The 21,148-nt window shown below is 39.0% G+C and overlaps 2 protein-coding genes across 2 annotated transcripts in view; one reads left to right on the top strand and one right to left on the bottom strand.

Moving 5' to 3' along the window:
* Window positions 1–21,148, bottom strand: part of GARRE1 (granule associated Rac and RHOG effector 1) — a 51,305-nt gene that overhangs the window by 12,203 nt on the left and 17,954 nt on the right. Inside the window, exons 2-7 of the mRNA XM_072346691.1 lie at window positions 11,198–12,517; window positions 5,979–6,185; window positions 4,100–4,240; window positions 3,724–3,819; window positions 3,418–3,579; window positions 2,338–2,496 (exon numbers count right to left, since the gene is read on the bottom strand). Coding sequence (XP_072202792.1) covers window positions 2,338–2,496; window positions 3,418–3,579; window positions 3,724–3,819; window positions 4,100–4,240; window positions 5,979–6,185; window positions 11,198–11,692 — 1,260 coding nt within the window. The 5' untranslated portion in view covers window positions 11,693–12,517. The remainder of the gene's footprint in view (window positions 1–2,337; window positions 2,497–3,417; window positions 3,580–3,723; window positions 3,820–4,099; window positions 4,241–5,978; window positions 6,186–11,197; window positions 12,518–21,148) is intronic.
* Window positions 1–21,148, top strand: part of SS18L2 (SS18 like 2) — a 44,948-nt gene that overhangs the window by 14,104 nt on the left and 9,696 nt on the right. The window lies entirely within an intron of this gene.

Raw genomic sequence — 21,148 nt, 5'->3', positions numbered from 1 at the left:
CACAGTTACAAGGCAAAATGCTATTATCCACTCATGACAATACCTAACATAGTATCAGTGCAACACCATTAGTTTTTCTTCATGTTTGTACCATTTTAAGCAATTTGGTATAGATTTAGCTATATTGCAATTATAATTGGGCAGGATCAACTAAGTAGTAATTCTTCTTTTCCCCTCAGCTTCCCCCAGAAATACTGTCTGCATCTCAGATCACTCTCACATCAGTCAAGAAGTAAAATTAATTGGTGCAAATCTAGATCAGTTCCTGTAATCGATGCACTGCAGTGCCAATGCTCGTTCCTGTAAGCGATGAACTGCAGTGCCAATGCTCGTGGGTAGGGGTTTTCCCTGCATTTGTTTGGTGTTTTCTTCCTCCTCCTTCCCTTTAGAAAAGTCACACTTCTCAACATTTGGTCACAGTTACAATATCTCAGATTTACAACTATTAGATTTGGTGCTCCACAATGCACGTTTTCTGCTAACGAAGATCTGTTTGCACAGGAAAGGATGGCTAATTAGAGACTAAGTTAAACTCTTTTTTTGCAGGACGCAAATTCAAAGTTTTATTTCCATTTGTCCTCTGAATTATTTTAACACCTTCACCTTTTTATTCAAACAAACATTTCCTTAGCTGACCTAAATCTGAAAAGACATGAATTCTTCATCTACACACACCCTTTCGCACATGTATATATTCAGATGTTACCTTAGGAATACACACACACACACACACACACACAATTCTAAAAATTCTTTAAGTTAAAAACCTAAAACAATAAAAAAAGGTGTAAATAAAATTTACACCTCGTTGTGCTTTCTACACTTAATAAGAGTCTCTTCTGCAAAGGCACATGGCACAATAGGCCAAAGATAGTGAGTGTATCAACATTCTTTTTTAAATTCGATATTGACTCAGCTTACCTCACCATTCTGAACTAATGCAGATAGCTTAGTTCTCAAAAGCAGTAAACGAAAGACTGCATAATACTGTCCCATGATATATTTATCCGAGTTGCACACCAAATAAAATAAACATGTTTCTCGCTCCCTGCCTGCTGGGTGCTCACTGGATAGTTTCCTGTGCATCAGACATCCATTGTTCTTGCTTTAAAGGTGTTTCCTCCCTCATCTCCACCCAAAGAAGGCTTTAAATAAATGAATTACTTTCCCATCATTGCATGAGACTACACACAAGCATAACTGAATCATGTAAAAAGAACTATGGCACACGTTTTATACCCTCACACCCATTCATACTGTAACAAATCAAAAGTGAGAATGAACTCAGACAGAAGGCTTACAAGTATTTCAACTATGTGTAGAGCTCATTACTGTGTCATTGAAGATAGAAACCTGCTATTTTCAGAACAAGAATTTCAGGCAAAGACATTCATGCTTCTACTGAGATAATATTCTTTGTATCAGCACTGTCCTATGGGAGAACATATAATAAGTTTATGCTGACAACTCTCCATATGTTATGATAAACCTGAACAGTATCAGTGATTTAATTACCAGCAGGTCTAACTAGTTATGTCTAGACTAGGGGACATCAGTTTTACAGACTCCTGAGTTCAAATTTGCCTTGGGCCACTCCCAAAATCTGATCAGGGCAAGATTTGAGCATACACGACAATGAAACCCGTAAGCTTTTGTTCTGTTGGAAAGGAAGCAGTGGGGGGTACAGCATCCTCTGAGGCAAAATGAATTTATCAACACTTCATTACATGAAGAGATCTCAGGAACTGGTCATAGGAGCACAAGTGCGTTTTCTTATCAAAATGCATTTCAAACACCTATTTACTAAGTCCATAGATACTGCAGAATCTATAGTGTCTTTTGCTCATTTGTTTCTAAAGAATATACACGTCTACAGAAAGGCATGTCATTGCTATGCCTTCTGCTGGAGGCACCAGGTTGCATTACTTGGTGCAGACATACTGGTTTCTGTTCTGCAGCAAAACCAAGCTTCCATTTGAAGGAGAAAGGAAATAGAAAAATGGCATTTTTCAAAGCTGAGCTGAGAGAAAGTGGCAGAGGTGGTCCTTGTTTTGTTTGCTTTGTCTTACTGAACAGGAAGATTCAAATATCTTCCTATTTCACTATTAGAACTGAAGTCTCATTTCTTGTCTTCCCTTGCCCCTAACAACTACAGGTAGCATCTACAAACTCGCATTCCTGAGGATACATCCTGTTTATTACTGGTTAGCTGCATGTTAAAAACAGAAACACAGAGGAAGATGTAAGAAATTAGTTTTCAAACACTTTAAATATCTAGTTTTCCTTCAGGATGTTGAAGTAGCCCTTTTTTTGCTGAGCCTATCTGTAGTTACTTACCAGTCCCGCTTGGCCAAATAACAATTGTACAGCAGTTTTGCAGGCTCCACGCCAAGTCGAAGGGCAAACCTGATTTAGTACTTCAGTAACAGGAGAGTCATCCCGTGGTGTAAGTCCATTATGGCATCCAGCTTCTTTAATTAGTTGCAACATTGTGTGCTGAAAAATAAACCCACCTTTCGTCAAGTGATTCAGCAATGCTAACATTAATGGCCTCCATATGTAAACATTTTTCAAAAGCTTTTCAACCACCTATTCCTACATGTGCTACCTCTCAGCAGTCCTATATCTAAGACCTTAACTGCAGAACAGAAACACTGGAGTCAGTGTGTGCTATTTTCAACACGGAACTCCAACACGATAAACAGTATTTAGCTTTTGCAGAATAGTTTAATCAGAACTACAAAAGGCACTTCAAAGACAAAAGAAAAACATTTTGAGTTTTGGTTGTTTCAACACTTTCAGGAGCAAGGACTGGCCTTATCTAAAAACTGGAAAAAGCTGATTAAAATTCCCAAATTACTTCTCGCTGAACACCTCTTGTGTTTTCTTTACACTGAAAATTCAATTAACTTTTCTACAACTTCTAAAAATACATTTTAAGTTGACTTTGAAAGACTGCTTAAAGTTTGGAAGTCATGAACAAAATATATTGTAATACTGCTTATTTTAAAGTACTTCCTTGAGCAGCAGAAGGCACAGTCCTGACTGGTTTTGGCACTTAAGATTGTATGAGCTCTGAAGTCCATCACCTGCTTAGGACGTCTGTAAGGATTCCTCTTTGTATTTTGATACCTAACAACCTCATTTTAAAAACTTTATAGAACCCCAATTACCTCTTAGACTTCTGTGTTTCTCTTACACTGGACTGAATTTGCCTAGGTGGTTTAAACATTATCAGAGGGAGGAGTGAACCTACAGCATTATCACATCTTGATTCCACAGGAAGTCAGGCTAAAAATATGCACTTTTAAGTACAAGTTTGGCACTGAACTACTGCAGGTTTTCTCTGAGTTTTAAGGAGTTCTACTGATTCTCATTTTGTTTTTTAACCATTGTGGTTAGATTCAGGACTATTACCGTTTTCAGCTTCAGGTTTTCTGCTGCAGACTCATTAAAGGATATTCCTTTCAGAAAGTGCGGTCCTATCTGAACCGGTACAGTGGGCAATTCACACTGAATTGGCTGAGGTGGAGTCTGTCTCCTTCCTGTTTGCTGGGCTTCGGCTTCACTGCAACAGCCCTGAAGCAGGAAGACACAGATGAGTTAGAAGGAAATGAAGATAATGAAGACATCCTTATGAGTCCAATTCTTTTTTTTTTTCTTCTTTTAAATAGTTATTTTTAAGGCAAAGAGGGGTAAAAGATCAGGTTTAGCAGATCCTACCTGAAGACTTGCTTCAATAGCTTTTGGGTTCAAGTGGAAGCCAGCCTTCATTGCATATTCACAATGGCCTAAACTCTCCAGAGCCACTTTGTAAGCCTGACATTAAACAAAAAGTTGAAAGGGAACAGCTACATCAGCAAAGAAGCAAGCAGTCACTGTGTCTGCATACACATATAAAATTTGTTCAGTAGATCTGTTTTACTTAGTTCTGTAGCATATGCACATTTACCATGTCAGTTCAATACCTGTAGTTCTCTCGTACTTCAGAGCTGCCTGTGGTACATGTTTCTGCAGTAATATATTCCCTCCCTGTTTCATCCATTGTCCCACTGGCTGCACTAAATGCACACAAAAGCAACTGATTTTAAAAACTCACCTGCAAAGCACTGTCAATTTTCACGTTCAGCTCTTTGAGCTGATGTTCAGGGATTGCTATGCTCTGAGAGCAGAAAAGCTGTTGAACTTCAATTCCTGCCAAACATCCATCACAACCTCTTTCTCGCAATCGAGATGTAGCCTATAACATCAAGAAGAATTATTGCGTTAAGAAGTTGAACACCAAACCAAAATCACATGCAAGTTAAAAAACAAATAAACAAAACCAAATAAACTACACAGAGTTTAAAACATAAAGGAGATGAGAAGAAACACATGGTGGAAGAGTTCTGGAGCTAATTACTTATTATAACTGATTCAACTTCTAGGGTCACCCTGAAATTATAAATCTCGTGTAATTTGTATGGTGTTGGATAGCAAATCAAATCAGCATTGTTTGCTGTTACTAATTCAATTCCTTCTCTGGACCATGGCTCCTGGTTACATAGGCCACGTGATCAGTGTGCTCAGCTGAGGAAGGACTTAAATCTTTTTATAATGGGTATTTTAAAATACTTGCTGCAGAAACAAACGTATCACGTACGTACAGACATGGAGGTGTATATACAATGCACCTTATGAAGCTAAGGGTGATCACAATGGTACCAATTGAGAAGAACCACACAAGACTAAAACTAACCACATGCAATAAGAGCATAACATTATGCTTACATACTGCAGTTTAATAAAATGGTAAATACTAAACACAGAATACCTAGCTTAAAAACTGAAATAATACTGAGCAGTGGAAAACAAAGAGAAGCCTATTTCTGGCTGCATTTTAGACCTTAGGTACTGTTGATTTGAATAGTGTAATAGTTGTATTAAATTCTATTTGAAATATAGTTTTTATTAAGAGAAATAGCTGAAATGGGGTGTTAGGAAAAAAAGGGCCGAGTCCCAGGTCTCCAAGTCCACTTTTAATTCTACGCAGATTTTAAATGGACTTCAGAGCAAATAGAGGACATTTCTAGAAGCTACAACACAATTTTATGGAAATAATAAGCATAGAATTAACTATTCCTATACAAAAGAAGTAAAACTACACAAGGATTATAGATTATAATAGATTAGATTACACATTACAGTATACAGCAAGCATTTCCAATCTCTGTTTTGTCTAGTGAAAGCAGTTCACGCCATGGTAGGAATTAGAAACAATTCCTTTGCATTCAGAGTTCTAAGGGATGTACTCCATGTCTAAAGCCATTTTGGTCTGTCAGTCTATACACTTCAGTAATGTACAGGAAGTGCAGGAAAACTCATACAACTGTTTTTTCCTTGGAAGTACTTTTTTTTTTTTTGGCAGAAGAGGATTCCACAAGTAGCAGTGTTAACTAAAATCCAAGTCCAGAGAGTAGTATATTTAAGCAATAAGATAAACATTCCAGCTATTGATTGATCAAGGAACATTGAGCCTAACAGCTAATTCTCCCTCAGTACAAAGACAAAAACTGTTAGAAGTTATCATAAAAAAAAACCACAAAAAACCACAAAATTAAATTAGTGCTCAGAATTAAAGAGATACAGCTGTTATCTAAGTTATTGTTCATCTAAAATTTCACCCTGTATCTGCAATGACTGTTTTTTAAAAATAATTCCTTCTGTCCACTGATCCATATTTGATCGTCGTTAATTCATCACTAATAACAAACAGCTGTTTCCATTGTGCGCTCTTTATATACAATCATATCATGAGTAAAAGCGTTTCATGGGGCAGAGATCATATAAACACCATGTAGGTAAAACAGATTTTAGTTTCCTCCTTCAAATGCAGCATTTCTTTAAAATAGGGATTTTCTTCTCTTATTAGGGCGTCTAGGCCTGAATTTTTGTTCCAATGAATACAACACAGTATCACCACACTGAGCCTTCCATACCTCTGCTGCTCCTCTCCATGATCTTACTGCATCTTCTAGCTCATTTGTGGGGCTTAAATTTGAGGCTCCAGCTCCACCAACATTCTTTCTTTCCTGGGCTACAGCTTCAGCAAAGCAAGAGTGTGCCACCGGCTGGACCTTCTGCAAAGCCTGTGACAGGAACTGAAAGTGGACCTGCATCACTGTCAAGAAACATCGTCCAAGCACCTGTAGGAAGAAGAAAAAAACAATTTTATATCAATAAGAGATTTTACAGATTTTTTTTCCCTTCTTCTAACCTTTAAGTTACACCGTGGTATCAGGCACATAAAATAATTTAAAAAAAAACAAAAACAAAAGTAGCTTGTTATCACAAGTACAGTCAACAGCAAAAAAACAAGAGACCTGGCTGCATTTATGCTAAATGTATCCATATTGTAATACATGATCACAAAATCAGAAGAGTTTAATTCAAAAGTTTATCTTTCCAAACCAACTAATAATTACTAACAGGAATTACTGACAGGAATGCTAATGCTGGCACAAATCTTTTTGTCAGAAAATCTCACTGAAACGTGTCACCTAATACTAATCCTTTGGGAAGGAGGACGTAGAGTAGGAAAGAGCGAGCAAGAGGGCTGCTGGGCTGCTCCCACACCCGGAGGGATCAGCACTGACAGCACACCAGTTTCTGCGATGCCAGAGCTGGCTGCACAGGGCAGCCACCCAAAGCAGTGGGCTCTGCACCCCATGCATCCCTGCTTATCTCCCTCTCATGCTAACAACACTGCTTCTGAGAATTATGACCATAGATAGGCCACAGTTACAGTAATCACAGTAAATTACTGTTACAGTTATAGTAACAGTTATGACCACATTACTACAAGCAAAACAAAGTAAAGATCCCCAAAACCAAGTGTTTAGGTGTAGATGCTATGTGTAAAATAGTTGCAGTACAGCCACGTGAAAAGGCAACTCTGAGGACAAAGCAGCGTATGCACAAGTGCTATGCCTGCTTGCAAGGCCACACTTTCTAAAGTGAACAGAGGCTTGCAACAAAGCACATCCGGGATGCAGGAGAGAAGCAAGTATTTCCCAGATTGCTGCAGAAAGAATTTAAGCTATTCAAAATGCTTTGTTTCTTTTATGAAGTTTGTCATGAGGTGGTTTAAAATGTATATTTGACGTTGATTTATTAAAACAGACTAGACTTGAATAATAGTAATAATTCATAAAATACAAAGAATGTACAAAGCCATTGTGCCTTAGAGCAAATAAATTATCTGGCTTATTTTCAGCTACATTCTTCTGGAATAAAAATATTCAGACACGATGATCTTACTGGCAAGACGCTGTAGTCATATGAGCAGTTATATGCATTAGCTATCTACTTTAAAAGGATCCGTGGTGGCAATTCTTTTTTTTTTTCCATTGCATCCGGTCTCCTTTTGACATTCCATTCTGGTTTCATCACTTCCCTTCTTTGTATGAGGCATAAAATTAAACATTTTTGGTACTTTGACTGACCCCTGAAAATGCAGTTTGCCTTGTTAAAAAAGCACTCAGCAAATGATAAAGATGAATAAAACTTCAACTTTCCTGACTACAGAGATGGAAAGATTTGTAAAAACACTCCAGTAAACAAACAAACAAAGTTGCAATGTGAATATTTCTGTGTACAAAGAATGCAGTTCTTGGGGGAAGAAGAAAACCAGGACTCATTAGGAATTTCAAGCTGATTAAGTTTCAAAGAATATTTAAGGTACAGAGGTTGAAGTTTCTCCTGCCTGGGAATAACGTTCAAAATAAACAAATGATTGAGTTTAAGTGGCTCCACACAGCATTCCTAGCGTAATTTTTAACGTTAAGCAGTGAAGATAAATAGCAACATCTGCTTCGCCAAACTTCTGTTTTGTTTGAAAAATAATCCATCCCAGTCTTCCTCAGAAACGGGCAAGAGTGGCTTTAACTGCTTAAATAGAGACTAATTGGTGGAGGATTTCTGTACCATAGAATTAAATGCTCACTCTACATAGCAAACTCACTTTGCTTTATAATTCAGTTCATGGAGATTTTCCTCCAAAAGAGCCATATCTTTGTTTTCATGGTGGGAAAGCGCAACCACCACCAGTTTAAATACAGCCAGGGCTGGCCAGCAGTACCAAAGCGTGTAAAGCGACACACTTCATGTTGTGAGATGTGCAGAACGACATTATTGTATGGATGTGTTTCCACAATGAGGAATACCACCATCTACTTTACTTTTCTCTACTTCGCCATGCAAAAGCATTCCATTCCCCTACTTTAGACCATAATAAGAACAAGCTAAAACCTAGAAATTGCGTCATATTCAAAAAAGAACTGGAGCCATTGCAGGTGTCAACTTGTAAGTTTCTGCTGGTGGTGGCAATTTCTTGTATTATTTCTTAGAATCATTTATGTTGCAAATATGATGAGGTCTTCTGGCTTGCAAACTTTATCCCAAGAAATACATCTCTGGCACCACAATTCTCCTAGTCCTTTACCAGGTAGTGCAGCCGTCTCTCTCTGAATAACCCAACTTAAAAGGGATTTGTCATTGTGTTTAGGCAGCTGGAAGCAAAGTTACTTCCAAGGAGATGCAGTTTCAGACTTCCATGTCACTGAAGCAGGTGATGAGTTTAATTAAACCAATGACATACAAACAGAAGTGTCAGATGAGGCTGTAGTGACAGGTTACATTCTGCCCCACATTAACATCGTGATGGGTGCATGTAATCCATTTCAGAGTATTTTGATACAGAAAACGCACATGCAAAACTGCCAGATCTCAGTGCTGAACAGTGATGCCATGCAAATTGCCTGCGAAGCAAATGTTTAAAAAATCCGTTGCTTAAAATAAGCATAAATAAAATTAACAAGTAAGCAGCATCAGTTTTCTAGACCTGATAGACACTATGATCTGTAGTTCCAAATACCATTCTATATAATGGAGTATAATGGCTTTGGCTTTTTTTCCCTAAGCAAACAAAACAAACAAAAAAACTCACAGACAGAAACACGACACCACAACAGGTTTACTCAGTGGTTTCCCCACTATCCTCATTTTCCTTATTTATACCAGTTCTTCAAGGTTTGGGTGATGTCAAGCCCCACCCACTGAACAGACCAGACTACAATACCAATATTATTATGTTAACAATGAGCCTTTACTCAAACTGGTGTGCCAGATAATGAGACAACCCTCTTTCTTATACATTCCTGAAAGTGATCAGAGTATTGCATTTTATTTTACTTTATTTTACTTTAACTATGTAGCAGTGCCCTGCAGTTTGGAAGAGCGATCTCATATGACAGAAGCACCTCCAAAGGAAGAAACAATGCTATTCACTAACAAGAGTTACTTGCAAGAAAAACTAGATTCCACGGGTAGTTGCTCCACTACACTTAAGTGCAAGGAGCCAAGGGCAGTCTAACACACCCACCCCAAACAAAAGGCTCCTGAGGACATTTCTGAGCTGCCACTCAAGACATTGAAACATCTTGTTTCCTCTTCAGACAAAAAAAAAATAATCAATTATGTTCCTCAGTCACCTACTGCAAAGATGGAAAAACAACTTGAGATATTACTGTATTTACCCCTCAGTCCTATGAAAAAATTATGCCGCCTCTCACACTCTTTTCCCCAATGTACCTTGGTGAAGCTGTGCAAGCCTCACATTTTTTTCTGCTTCCATTCTGTGGATTTAAAGTGAGTTTGTAATCCTGCTCCTGGGTTTATGAGATGTCAACATTTCACACAGATAAGGAGGAAAAAAAATAAAATCATGTTTTAGCATAAATAGTTCAGTATTCAAATCACAGAACAGCAGATTAGGATTGGATCTCAAAAGGTCCCTGTTCTGTCCCAAGGAGTAATTTCAGTCAGTTCTGCTACATGCAAGTCTAACACACACTGTAAGGTCTTTGTGATGGAGGCTCCCTACCTTTTGTAGCAAACCACTTCAGCGATTCTTGGACATTACAAAGTGCTTCCACAACATCTGAAACGAGTCCTCCCTTCTGAAATTTATGTTCATTACTTCTTACTCCATCTTACATGGACACAAAGGACAGAACAACTCCATGACTTCAGGCAGCTTCTTACATACCTGACGACTACCAACTTTCCTTCTTAGTTTTCTCTTCTGTAAAAGTCAGTCTTTCTAGTTTGTCCTCAGAAGCCCTATTTTCTGGGTGTCTGATTACTACATGTCCCTGTAGTTGCTTGCTATTCCAAGTCATGTAGTCATGCATGGATGCAGCATTGAATTTAAGGCCACAATACCCAAAGTGAAGAGATTTTAATGCTTATTTCATGGCTTATGTAGGTTACGGTCATGTTAAAATAGATGACAACTGCCTTTGCACAGTTCTGTGCAGATGATTTATTAGACTGTGTTCAAAGTCTAGAAAAGGTATCTTCTTTAACTATATAGCCAATCTTACTTCACTGTATACTAAGCACAGAACATGGAAAAAAACCTATTTCTTGCTACTAATTTCTATAGTTTCTCAACTGATACGCAGCTTTACGTGAATACTGATGACAAAATGCCACTCCCAAGAGTTCAAATTTCCCTTCAGAATGGATAATGCCAAGGAAAACACGGTTTAACTTAGAAGATGGCCTAATATCACTAGAAATTAACTAACATGAAACAAGAAATCAAAGGATCGTACAATATCCAGAGCTGGAAGGGATCCACCAGGTTCCTCTGAGTCCAACATCTGTCTCCACACAGGACTGCATCAAAGATTTAAACTACTGTTTGATTTTTAGTTACTTAGGCTTGTTAATTTGGGGCAGCGGGATGCTGTTTGTTTTGCTTTTATTATTATTACCATTTATTTTTTAGACTGGACATAGGTTTCCCCAAATAAGAAAGAGGTTATAAGTTTACTTTAAATCGCATAGAAAAGTACCGATTAGAATTATGTAAGTAGTACAGTTCAATTACAATTCATCTTATTTCATGAAATCTTTAAATTTAGTGCAAACCCCCATGCAAAAGTAACCACCAAATATCTCACCCGACACAACTGGGAGATGGTCACTGTAAATAACTTAATATTTTTGAGAACAAAGATCAAATGCTTCTCTTTTTATCAGCATTAGTCACAAAAAGGCAGAACTTTCAGTGTAGCAGTGATTTTTAAGTACAAGTCCAACTGAACGATACAAATCCACACGCAAAACAAAATCCCCCAAAGTAACTTACCTCAATGTCTTGTAGGCTGAATTCTTTTTGATCTTTGAAATTCGCAGCGCCTGCACTCAGTTCCATCAGCATTTTTGCTATTTCTGGTTTTATTGCTGCTGTGAGTCGACTCGCTGCTTCCATGACATGTTCCTGCACGTCTTTCAGTTGCATAGCTGCCTTAGAATAGTGAGAGTTCCTAAATACACTGCTGAAAAGGTCTGTAAGGAAAGTGCTCGTACGGCAAAATACGTTGAGTGCATCCAGATATTTGGAGATTCCCTGCTGGATGTCTGCAATCGGAGTCGTATGGGATACGGGGTGATTGCAGCTGCCCGCAGCAGCTGAGGAGACCAGGGGAGATGCTGGGGTTGTAGATGCCAGTGGTGCGCTCAGGGTCCTGCCTAGCTCAGGCATTTGATACTGCTGGTGTTGCTGCACTTTTTGCTTGGACCCGCCAAGCAAAAAGCGCCGCTTATAGTCCATTTTGCTTTCTTGTGCACTACAGCAATACATAAGTGAGTGCTTGTCCGAAGACTTCTTGAATTAACAATCACTTGTCAAATTCCTTCCCCAAACATATAGTTATGTACAGTAACAGTGGAGGACTGTGTACATAGGTTTCACAAAAGGCATTTCCAAAAGGCAAGCGTCTGTATAATCTGTATCAGCAGTGAGAAAGGCAGCAGATTTGCTGACTTAGTATTTTCAGTGTTCAGTGCAGCCCTGCTGCAGTTATAAACTGTACTCAGAAAGCAAACCGAAGTATCTCAGTAATGCTCCGTCTGGTTCGGTATTCCACTCTGCACACAGAAAAGCAGAGAAGTTATCACCTACAGTTTCTTCATGAGCGTAATATGATTACTTGCTGTTATGTCTACAAAAATTTTGTCAATGCAAATAATATTTTTAGAAGCAATACTTTAATACAATTTTCCAATTAGTAGTAACAGGAAAAGTGGAGCAAACCACCGATCAACAGCGATTATAAAAGCAGTGCAGAGGCGCCTTCCTTAAAAAAAGCAAATCCTTATGTCAGCAGATCAAATATCTTCAAACGTCTTGACAGATCCAGTCTGCCAAATTAGTTTACTTGTAGTGTCTCTTCTTAATACTGGAGGGAAAAAAAATCCGGACTCGGTATAGAGAAGACTTTCCAAGTGTAAGCTACTGAAAATTAGAGTGCTTATTACTGCGAGCCTTCTTCCCCTTTCCTTGTTTGTTGAGGTAGTTGTTTCTGTTGTAACATTAAGTGGTGGTGCTTCCAGACTGCACTTGCCCTCGATCGTCGACTCAGACCAAAAATGCACAGATGTATTTGTAAGGCCTCTAGGTCATTTCCTGTGAAGGAGAAAAAAAATGTTTCAGATGTCATAGAACAATGAGAAGCATTACAATTTTAACTCCTGCAACATGCCAGTATGCTGCACAAGGCACACACTGTTGACAATACGTAAGCCTGGAAAGAAGGGAGAGTTGCACTGACTGAGAAGCAGCTACAAGCTGGTATCATCATGGCACTAAACTCAACACTGCTGAATATTTTCTTCCTAATTCTTCTGTCCTCCTAGATTGTCAAACTCAGGACTAATGGACAATCCCCATTGCAACAGCAGAGGTCTGCTAATGCAATCCTGAGGGGGAGCTATCCCATTTTCTAACCTTACCCTTTTCAAATAATTACGAAGTCAAGGAACCCTTCCCCCCCACACATATCATGTGTAATGGAATGCTGAGTCACAGCTTGAAGCAGCGATTGAGCACCTGGTGGGAAGGCAGGGCCAACCCAGGGCAGCTCAGTGCACCTGAGTGACCAGAAGGGGTGGAGGCAGGATGCATCCCTTCCCAGCCCTCATTTAAGGGTTGGCAGGGGAGGTGAGGGTATCTCTTGCTGGAGATCCCTTCCTACCTGAGGCCTTCCAAAGGTAAGCCACTCTTTTCCTTCATTTCTGTGGCTGGTGCATTTGGGCACGTTCTCATTTGCTGTAGCCAAAGACTTTGCCAGCCCATTGCTATCACTCTACTTTCCATCCCGTTACAGCATTACAATGTGTTTTGACATAGGTGTGAAACACAGCCTCACAGGTTTAGAAAAAAATAAAGCAGGAGAGACACAGCAAGGCAGAACTTCACCCAGGGAGCCAGATTGTCTCACACCCACTAAAACAGACACACAAGTTTTTCAGGAAGTCACTGCTGCAGACAGTTCTGCTTCTGAGATTAAGAGCAGATTTTCTTCTACATTAGCACTTTTAAAAACATGATGAACAGATAAAATACAGCAGGCATTCCCGTTTGCATCTGCACATCTCTTATTAAAGTACTTCGAGCTGATTACTTTATTTCCTAATAACTAACTTTACACTTCTCTCAGAATTCACATTCAACACAGCAAACTCATTAAAATGGAATTTTCTAGGTCTCAATATCATAGGAAGAACTGAAAACATTTTCCTCCTTGCTTTACAAGCTTCAGTGCCTTACAGTGGAGAGCAAGATTAAATCATTTGTCTTGATTGCATAAAAATGTAGACAGAACAAGAGAGTCTCTTAATTTTCATGCACCGTAGAAGTAAATTGGTGATTATTTTCCCTAAGTAGATATGAGTTTCACATTGCAGAAGTTAAAAAATAATCATGCAACATGTGTTAATTAGCAGCAGAAGTAAAAAAAAGCTAATAAGGAGTTTGAGCTATACAGCACTGGATTATACAAGCACATTAGAGATGCACTATAATTTGTCTGTTCTGATTACACATTGAGCCTTTCAGGAAGCTAAGGCACTGAACTGATAACACAACCTGCTGCACCCAGAAAGAACACATGAAATGCAAAGCTGTAGGAAACATAAACACAGCTTTTTTTTTCTATTAACACTAGAGATCAATATGTCTTACAGACAGTTTCATAGTCAAATCTGTAGTAACATATGCAATTCTTCAGCATTTCACAGGCTTCGAAATTCACTTATAATAAAACCAACACAAGTTTAAAGAGGACGGCTTATGCCTTCTGTATCTGTAAAGACAATTATTTGAAGAACGATCTTGACTCTTCTGAACACTAGGCATGTATTACACATTCTATAATGAGACTCCAACATGCTATGTATAAAGTAAACACTCTTCCTTTTGTATCTTTCCCTGAAAAAGTGAAGAGAGGGCTGTTCCCACGCTCCTCTCTCCCTCCTCAATACTTCTAATGCACCACTGCTCTTGGGGACTCTGTATTATAACAATTTGAACTTTGTGCCAGTCCAAATCTTGCTGTATTAGAAAAAAATGCAAAGGATTTCATTCTGGTGATACGAGAACAACATGCTATCTGTCCAACATATAACTGCGAGGTCTGTATGAGTATTTCATTTTGTAGGAAACACAAGTGTTCAGAAATCGAGTACAGAAGACTGAAAACAGCATACCACGAATGAAGTTTATTCTCCCCCTGTGCAATCAAGGCCAAAACGTTGTTCACATACTATTCAAAGTTAAAAATAGTACTAATATACAGCGTAAAGCAAGCTCTACATTGAATGCCATTTCACTGAAAGCTGCAGAGTGCTACTGAAAAAGCTCATCACCTTGTTTATGCTCTCGTTGCAAGGGATTGTTACATGTTTGAACTTCCACAGATAGTTGAGCAGACATCTGCATGAGTTGCTCCAGCAATTGCTGCATGTACGTAGAGGAAAAAATGCAGATTGAATTTTTTTTTTATTTTTTTAAACACAAGAGCACCCAATTTTTTGCTTGTGCTGAGATGCTTCCCAAGAAACCACAAGTATTTTCAGCAGCTTCACTGATTGCAAGAGACACAAAATAACACAGAAGACTCTCATACAAACAGAATTTGGCACCTTCCAGTTTGTTTTACTGAGTAACGTGAGGCCTAATCCCTAATCTGCTCCATATGCCATCACCCTGCTATAAGAGGAGGCAACACTTTCTCTGAATCAATAAAGGAAATTAAGTGGAGGAAGCAGTGATAAAATACAAAAGTCTATCGCTAGTCAGGCCAGTTACACAGTTACTGCCAAAGTCCTTCCAGACAACTTATTTATCACCTACATAAACGTTCTGTAGACCATGCTGGTGTTGCAGTTTAACCCAGCAGCAGCTCAGCACCACACGGCCCTTTGCTTGTTCCCTCCTTCCCAGTGAGATGGGGAAGAGAACAGGAAAAAAACAACATAAAGGCAGAAATGGTACGTTGAGGTATTTACGGTGTTTGAAAATAGGTTCTGATCTCAATTTTAAGAACTGCCTGCAAAGGTGGCCTTCGTGAAGTTTATTGTAATTTCAGTAAAAGGGTAATATATACGTAACTAACACACATACCAATAAGATGATCTGAAATACTCTCCAAAGAAAAGCTCAGGTTACAAGTAACACTTAAGTATTGTACCTCCCTTAACATGACGCACTCCTCCAAACTCAGGATGCGCTTATCTCCATGAGCACCATTCACGTAAAACAATCAAATACAAAAATAACTAAGTGCAATTAACATTCCCCAAAAAGGTTACTTCAAAAGAAACAACCCCAGTGGCCAGATGACTTACCAGGAAAAGGGCTGAACAAACAAAGTCTACTGCAAGGCCAAAAGGTCAGCAAGCTGCCAAGTCACAGGCCTCCTGTGAGAGCACACCAAGTCCCTCTCAATTTCAGTTACACAGATTTGTGCAAATCCACTACTAAAGAAGTTATTCCACCTTTCAGTTCTGCTGCCAGTAACAAGTACAGCGGATCCTATTCCTGGCCAGCCTACCCAAAGTCCAGATGTGGTTACCACCAAAAATAATCTGAAATGATCTTTGACATCTGAATAGCAAACCAGAAGCAAAGTGCTATTTCCAAAAGAACAGTCTTTGAATATTCTCACCAACAGCAGGATCAGAACTGAAGACCTTGCCTAAACAACACAGATTTGTCTATCAGCATCTCACACTCACTGGTTACAGCCTATTATTTCAGTGGCCAAAAGCAATGACCACCAGCAGGGAAGGACAGTTGGCCCAGCCCATGGCCATGAGACAGGCCCTGCCTTCCTCACCACTGCAAGGTTCCTGTGAGCAAGGACAAGACAAATGCATGGAAGAGGTGACAGCAAAGATAGAAGGTACAATAGCAGGGATTCAGCAGAAAGCAGCACAGAGAGGCCTAACTACACAAAGGCTTCAAGCCAGCAGCATGCACTACAGCAGAAAGTTCAACAAGACAAATGAGAAGTCAACTTCAAACGTGGACCTTAATAACACTGCACCAGTATACTGAAGGCACAAACTAATCATATCAAGTTCTCATCCAGGCACAAGAGCCATAGCTGTGTGCAGTGTGCAAGCTGTTTGGTTTTTTGCTTCTCCTGTTAAGTAAACTACTAATGGTAGATGAGAGTAAGAGTGAACTAGGACAAACTATGCTAACTACTTCCTCCAAATCAACTTTTCAGGATCCTAGCAAATTAACGGGCTAAGAAAAATACCCTACAAGTAGTTCCCAACTGCCTTTTTTCTTCCCAATTTTAAGACAGCAACAAAGAAATTTCACGGATTTTAACTGGGAGTTGATTCATTTTAAGCTATTCCAAACTAAAGATGGATTGCATCCACAGCAACAGAGCATGGTAAACATTTACAACACATACTTATTTAAAAACACTAAATATTACAATCCATAGGCCAGAGATTAAAAATAAAGAATAACAGAGTTCATTAACAGATTTCATAACCTGAGAAATTCAGTTCTGCCATCAACTAGAACATCTCCACCCTCAATTAAGATACCACTTCTATTGATATTTAAGTTGCTATATCAACAATAATGAGAACATTAAGGAGTTTCTCAACAGCTGTGTAACACTCCATCTGTAAAAAAGAAACACCGTAGAATTAAGCTACATTGCAAAGACTGTCATGCAGTTAAAACGTAAGAGTTATAAAAAGAAAACAGTATCATATTGCTGGGAAATTCTAAATCATGCATTTTGGAAGGAAGCTTATTTAAACATCACAATAATAAACCTGCAATGCAAAAATCATAGCATTAGCTTGTGGAACATGACCGATAGCAAGAAGTTACAATAACAAGAGATTACTTCTCATATACTACTTATGAAAGGTAACAAAAATGTTTCATATTATTAATATTTTAAACTTGCTTTCCTGGTCGGAATTCATTATTTTTTATAAAGTCAGTTACACTCAGGAGCAGCATCTTTCCCACTGCTCCTAAGTCACATACTCAAGATATCAAACAATTCACTTTCTTGGCTGAGGAAGCAGTTACGGTGGGAGAGGATGCCCGTGCCAACAGCTCAGCCTCCCAGCTGGCACCACACACCACTTAAACTCAGCTGCCTTTGGTCAGGTGCCTGTACTCATTCTACATAGTCAGAAGGAAAAACCTGGGCTGAGAGCCTTCCTAAGAGCATAGGCTGCAACCGCTGGAATATCCAAGCACCTCTTGCATTTGGAAATCTCCATTTGAGAAGAGCAAAGAAGGAAAGGTGAAGAGAGACAGAAATAGCCGATAATACCAATATAATTTTAGTTCTTGCTAGATCATGAATTGCTTTTGTAGGGATTCCTTGTTGGCTGTTTGCCCAGAATGGCTGGAGGGGAAAAAAAAAAAACAAAACAAAACAAGAAGGCAAGGCAATCCTTAGCATGCCCACAAAGCTCCTGCGGGAAACATCCCCTTTCCAGCATCTACCCTTTCCAATACTGGCTCACCAGACACTGTATCCCACTCTCCTGGGCCACAGCACTAAATTTGCTCCATGCTTTCCCTTCTACCAGTTGTGTAGAAGCAACTGAGCATTCTATTGGGTCATATATAAATCTAAACAGACTAATTTGTTAATAACAGAAACTGATTTTCTCATTTAGCAGTGAAACAATTACAAATAGAAGCATGGAGATTTATTAGATTTAAGTAGGAGGCTTCAGAAACTTAATTTATTAGCTTGTCAAAGAAAAATTTCACCAACAAAGTATCTAATATTTATAGACGGTCTCTAAAACTATTTATTATGTTTTGTCTAGGCCTTTATTTCCCCTCCAAAATGACCCTCCTTAAAATAATACTATTAAGTTATTTGTGCCAACTTGTGCTTTTTGGACTTCACTGACAAATACTCCGGAAGCACAGCTATGCTACGTGTCCTAAATGAAAAGCAAAAACAAAACTAACCCCACCTCCTGCGCCCAAAGAAACAAATCAGTAAGGACTTGCTTTTGGAGTGGTTTCTATGACAGAACTGAAGAACACTGAAAAAAACATTTTCAGAACTAGGTAAGGACTGAAAATCTTGACTACTCAGCACCATACCGCCTCACTTACAAGTGCTTAACCCTTCGGGAAAGAATCCATAGTCCTGAACTATCCAGCTGTACTCCCTATAAAATACACTGGCAAAGTAGGTAATCTTCTAAACCAAATTCAGCACTGTTACTATACTGAATGCATTTATTTTTTTTCCAGGGCATTGCCCCAGAACTATGTGACAGCTTCTCACATTTTGCTTTAGGAAAGACCTGTAACACAGAATGGCACTACCTGAAATCTCAGCAGTAAGTTATGACAGCAAAAGGAAAAGCTAGTGAAAGGAATGTGTTATACCAGACCTTCTTTCAGCCTTGAGTACCTCCCTGAACGTCAAAAATAGATGCCTGTGTCAGATCAGGATCACTGTTTCAATCCTCCCTTGGCAGTTGGTGCTTATCTGGTTTAAGAACAGGACCAGTTCTCTCTTGAAAGAAAACTCTGCGTGAAGAGAAGGAAGATAATGCCCATTCTTGATATGGTAGCTTAAAGCACTTGCAGAAAGCATGAGAAATTACTGTGCAATGTGATTCACAGCCAGAGACTCGAGACCTATCTTCAAATCCGAAAAGGGTGCACTAAACAGCCACGAGCATTCACACTTTCGCTCTCTCAGAACTGTATAACGTGCTTAGATGAACAAAAATTCATGGGACCACAGCGAGAGCAAGCATAAACACTGTAAGCTTTCCATAAAAAAGACGCAGCTCTGCCTCTCAGAATACATTGTCTACAGCATTCTTTACTTCTCATCACTACCTACAGACTGCTTGGGAAGAGATGCCTGCTGTCTCTGAAAGGAAGCCACTTGCAGTCAAAGTATAGAAGGCCATGGCTTCAAGGAAGAGATGGAAAGCAGACAATTTGCTAGACAAGTCTGAGAATAAGTTGAATATCTACTCCCACAAATGGGATTTTTCAGCCAGATTTCCTTTCCCACTGAAAGGAAGGCAAGAAAAGAATGAGCTACAGAAAATAATAAATTAAAACATGTATGGAACATCAATATTAGTCAGTGAGGCTTGTACACTGTGGCCCAGCTACAGCCATTTCAGGTAACACACCCCTACCCTTTGCAAAGGTCTTCCCTCCTAAATCCACACAGCGCATCATACGTTCAGAGATGCACTTAGAAGACTTTTTAAGCTGCAGAAACTGCCCATGTGTTTCTAAGTTAAAAAATAATAGCAAAACCAAGTACTAAGAGAACAATAATTGTTTCTTGTTCCTTTATTAAGTACAAAACCAGGGCTTCCAGCGTTTCTGCAGAAGACCAGCACAACACAGAACAACAGCAACAGACACAGACAATGTTACAGTCTCACAGTAGACATTTCCAACCTGGAAGCAGTTTAATCTTTGACCTCACTTCAGCGATGGACTACAGCATATGATTAACTCCAGTAAAGTTAGTAGTATCTCTCACAGACTTTGTTAAATCATGAATTACAGTTTTCTGTTATAAATCAATGCCAGATTTTTCAGTATTATCAAATGGGATGAGAAGATTTTAGTTTGCATTCTAAAATGAATGCTGAAGTTTTCTAAATTTTTTTCCTTGCCTAAATCTCTTCAACAATTTGCTTTTTGCAGAGTGCTTTGAAAAGTCTCGTTACTGTTGAGTCAGTGCAGATGAAGGATTTGAAGAGGGCTCAATGCTGAGCCTTAATTCCTACTTGTTTAAAATGATTTGTTCATGGTCTCAAATACTTCATGAAAAGCTTCTGCATCCCTGGAAACAGGAATGATTCCTACCCTTTGGCAAAGTGCTTACAGAGATAACTGAAAGTCTCTTCTTTCAAAGTCAGGTTCTTCTGAAGAAGTTTTCATTACCCCCAAACAAACCATATCTTAAACAAGACCTGAAAAGACAAGTGGGAGTAACAGCCCAAGTCAAATACTACAGTGTTTAAGCATGACGTACCACATACATTACTATATGTATTACTATATGTATTACTATCCTGGTCCCTTTGGCTTTCTAGAGACCAGCTGCAGGCTCAGGGTGCCCTACATGCAGCAAATCGCCAAAGACAGTTTTAAACATCTGCAGCCCTCGAGTTTACCCCGTTCCTGCCTTTCCCTAGGCACCCACTTAGAACCACTGCAGTGTTACATGAGGCCAATTTAGATCTACTGAGAAGGCTGAATGTAGCCTTTTTTTTTTACCTCCTTAATCACTACAAGTTGTGGATGATCAGAAGCAGCACACAGCAATGACATCCTATTTACAGCTGCTCTCTGAAACAGCTGATTGAGAAACCAATGAATGAAAAAATACTTCTGTTAACTTCTAGACAAGGCTTCCAGCCAACACAGAAACTACGCCTCACAAATGCACAGCACTTACACTTATTAGCATATACATATTTGGAATTCGATCCTCTACACTGAAATAAATATTCCTCAACTACATTTCTTGACAGTTTGAGCAAAATAAGAAGGAAAACTAAAACTCGGAGTCACTTCAGTACCCGAAGATTTTAGTAGTGTTAGACAAAAGTAATGTTTCAAGGCAATGAAAATCGTAAATCATCTGTACATTCATATTTTCTTCACAGAAGAGCTTTATTTGAGTACTACGGGCATGAGACAGACTATGTACGAAACATCCTGAGAAGCCTTTATAAGATTTTTTGCCTGTTTACA

The sequence above is a fragment of the Excalfactoria chinensis genome, chromosome 11 (assembly GCF_039878825.1).
Source record: "Excalfactoria chinensis isolate bCotChi1 chromosome 11, bCotChi1.hap2, whole genome shotgun sequence".
In the NCBI taxonomy this organism is placed as follows: domain Eukaryota; kingdom Metazoa; phylum Chordata; class Aves; order Galliformes; family Phasianidae; genus Excalfactoria; species Excalfactoria chinensis.
The sequence above is the reverse complement of the archived record's forward strand: the minus strand, read 5'-3'. Positions and strand labels throughout refer to the sequence as shown.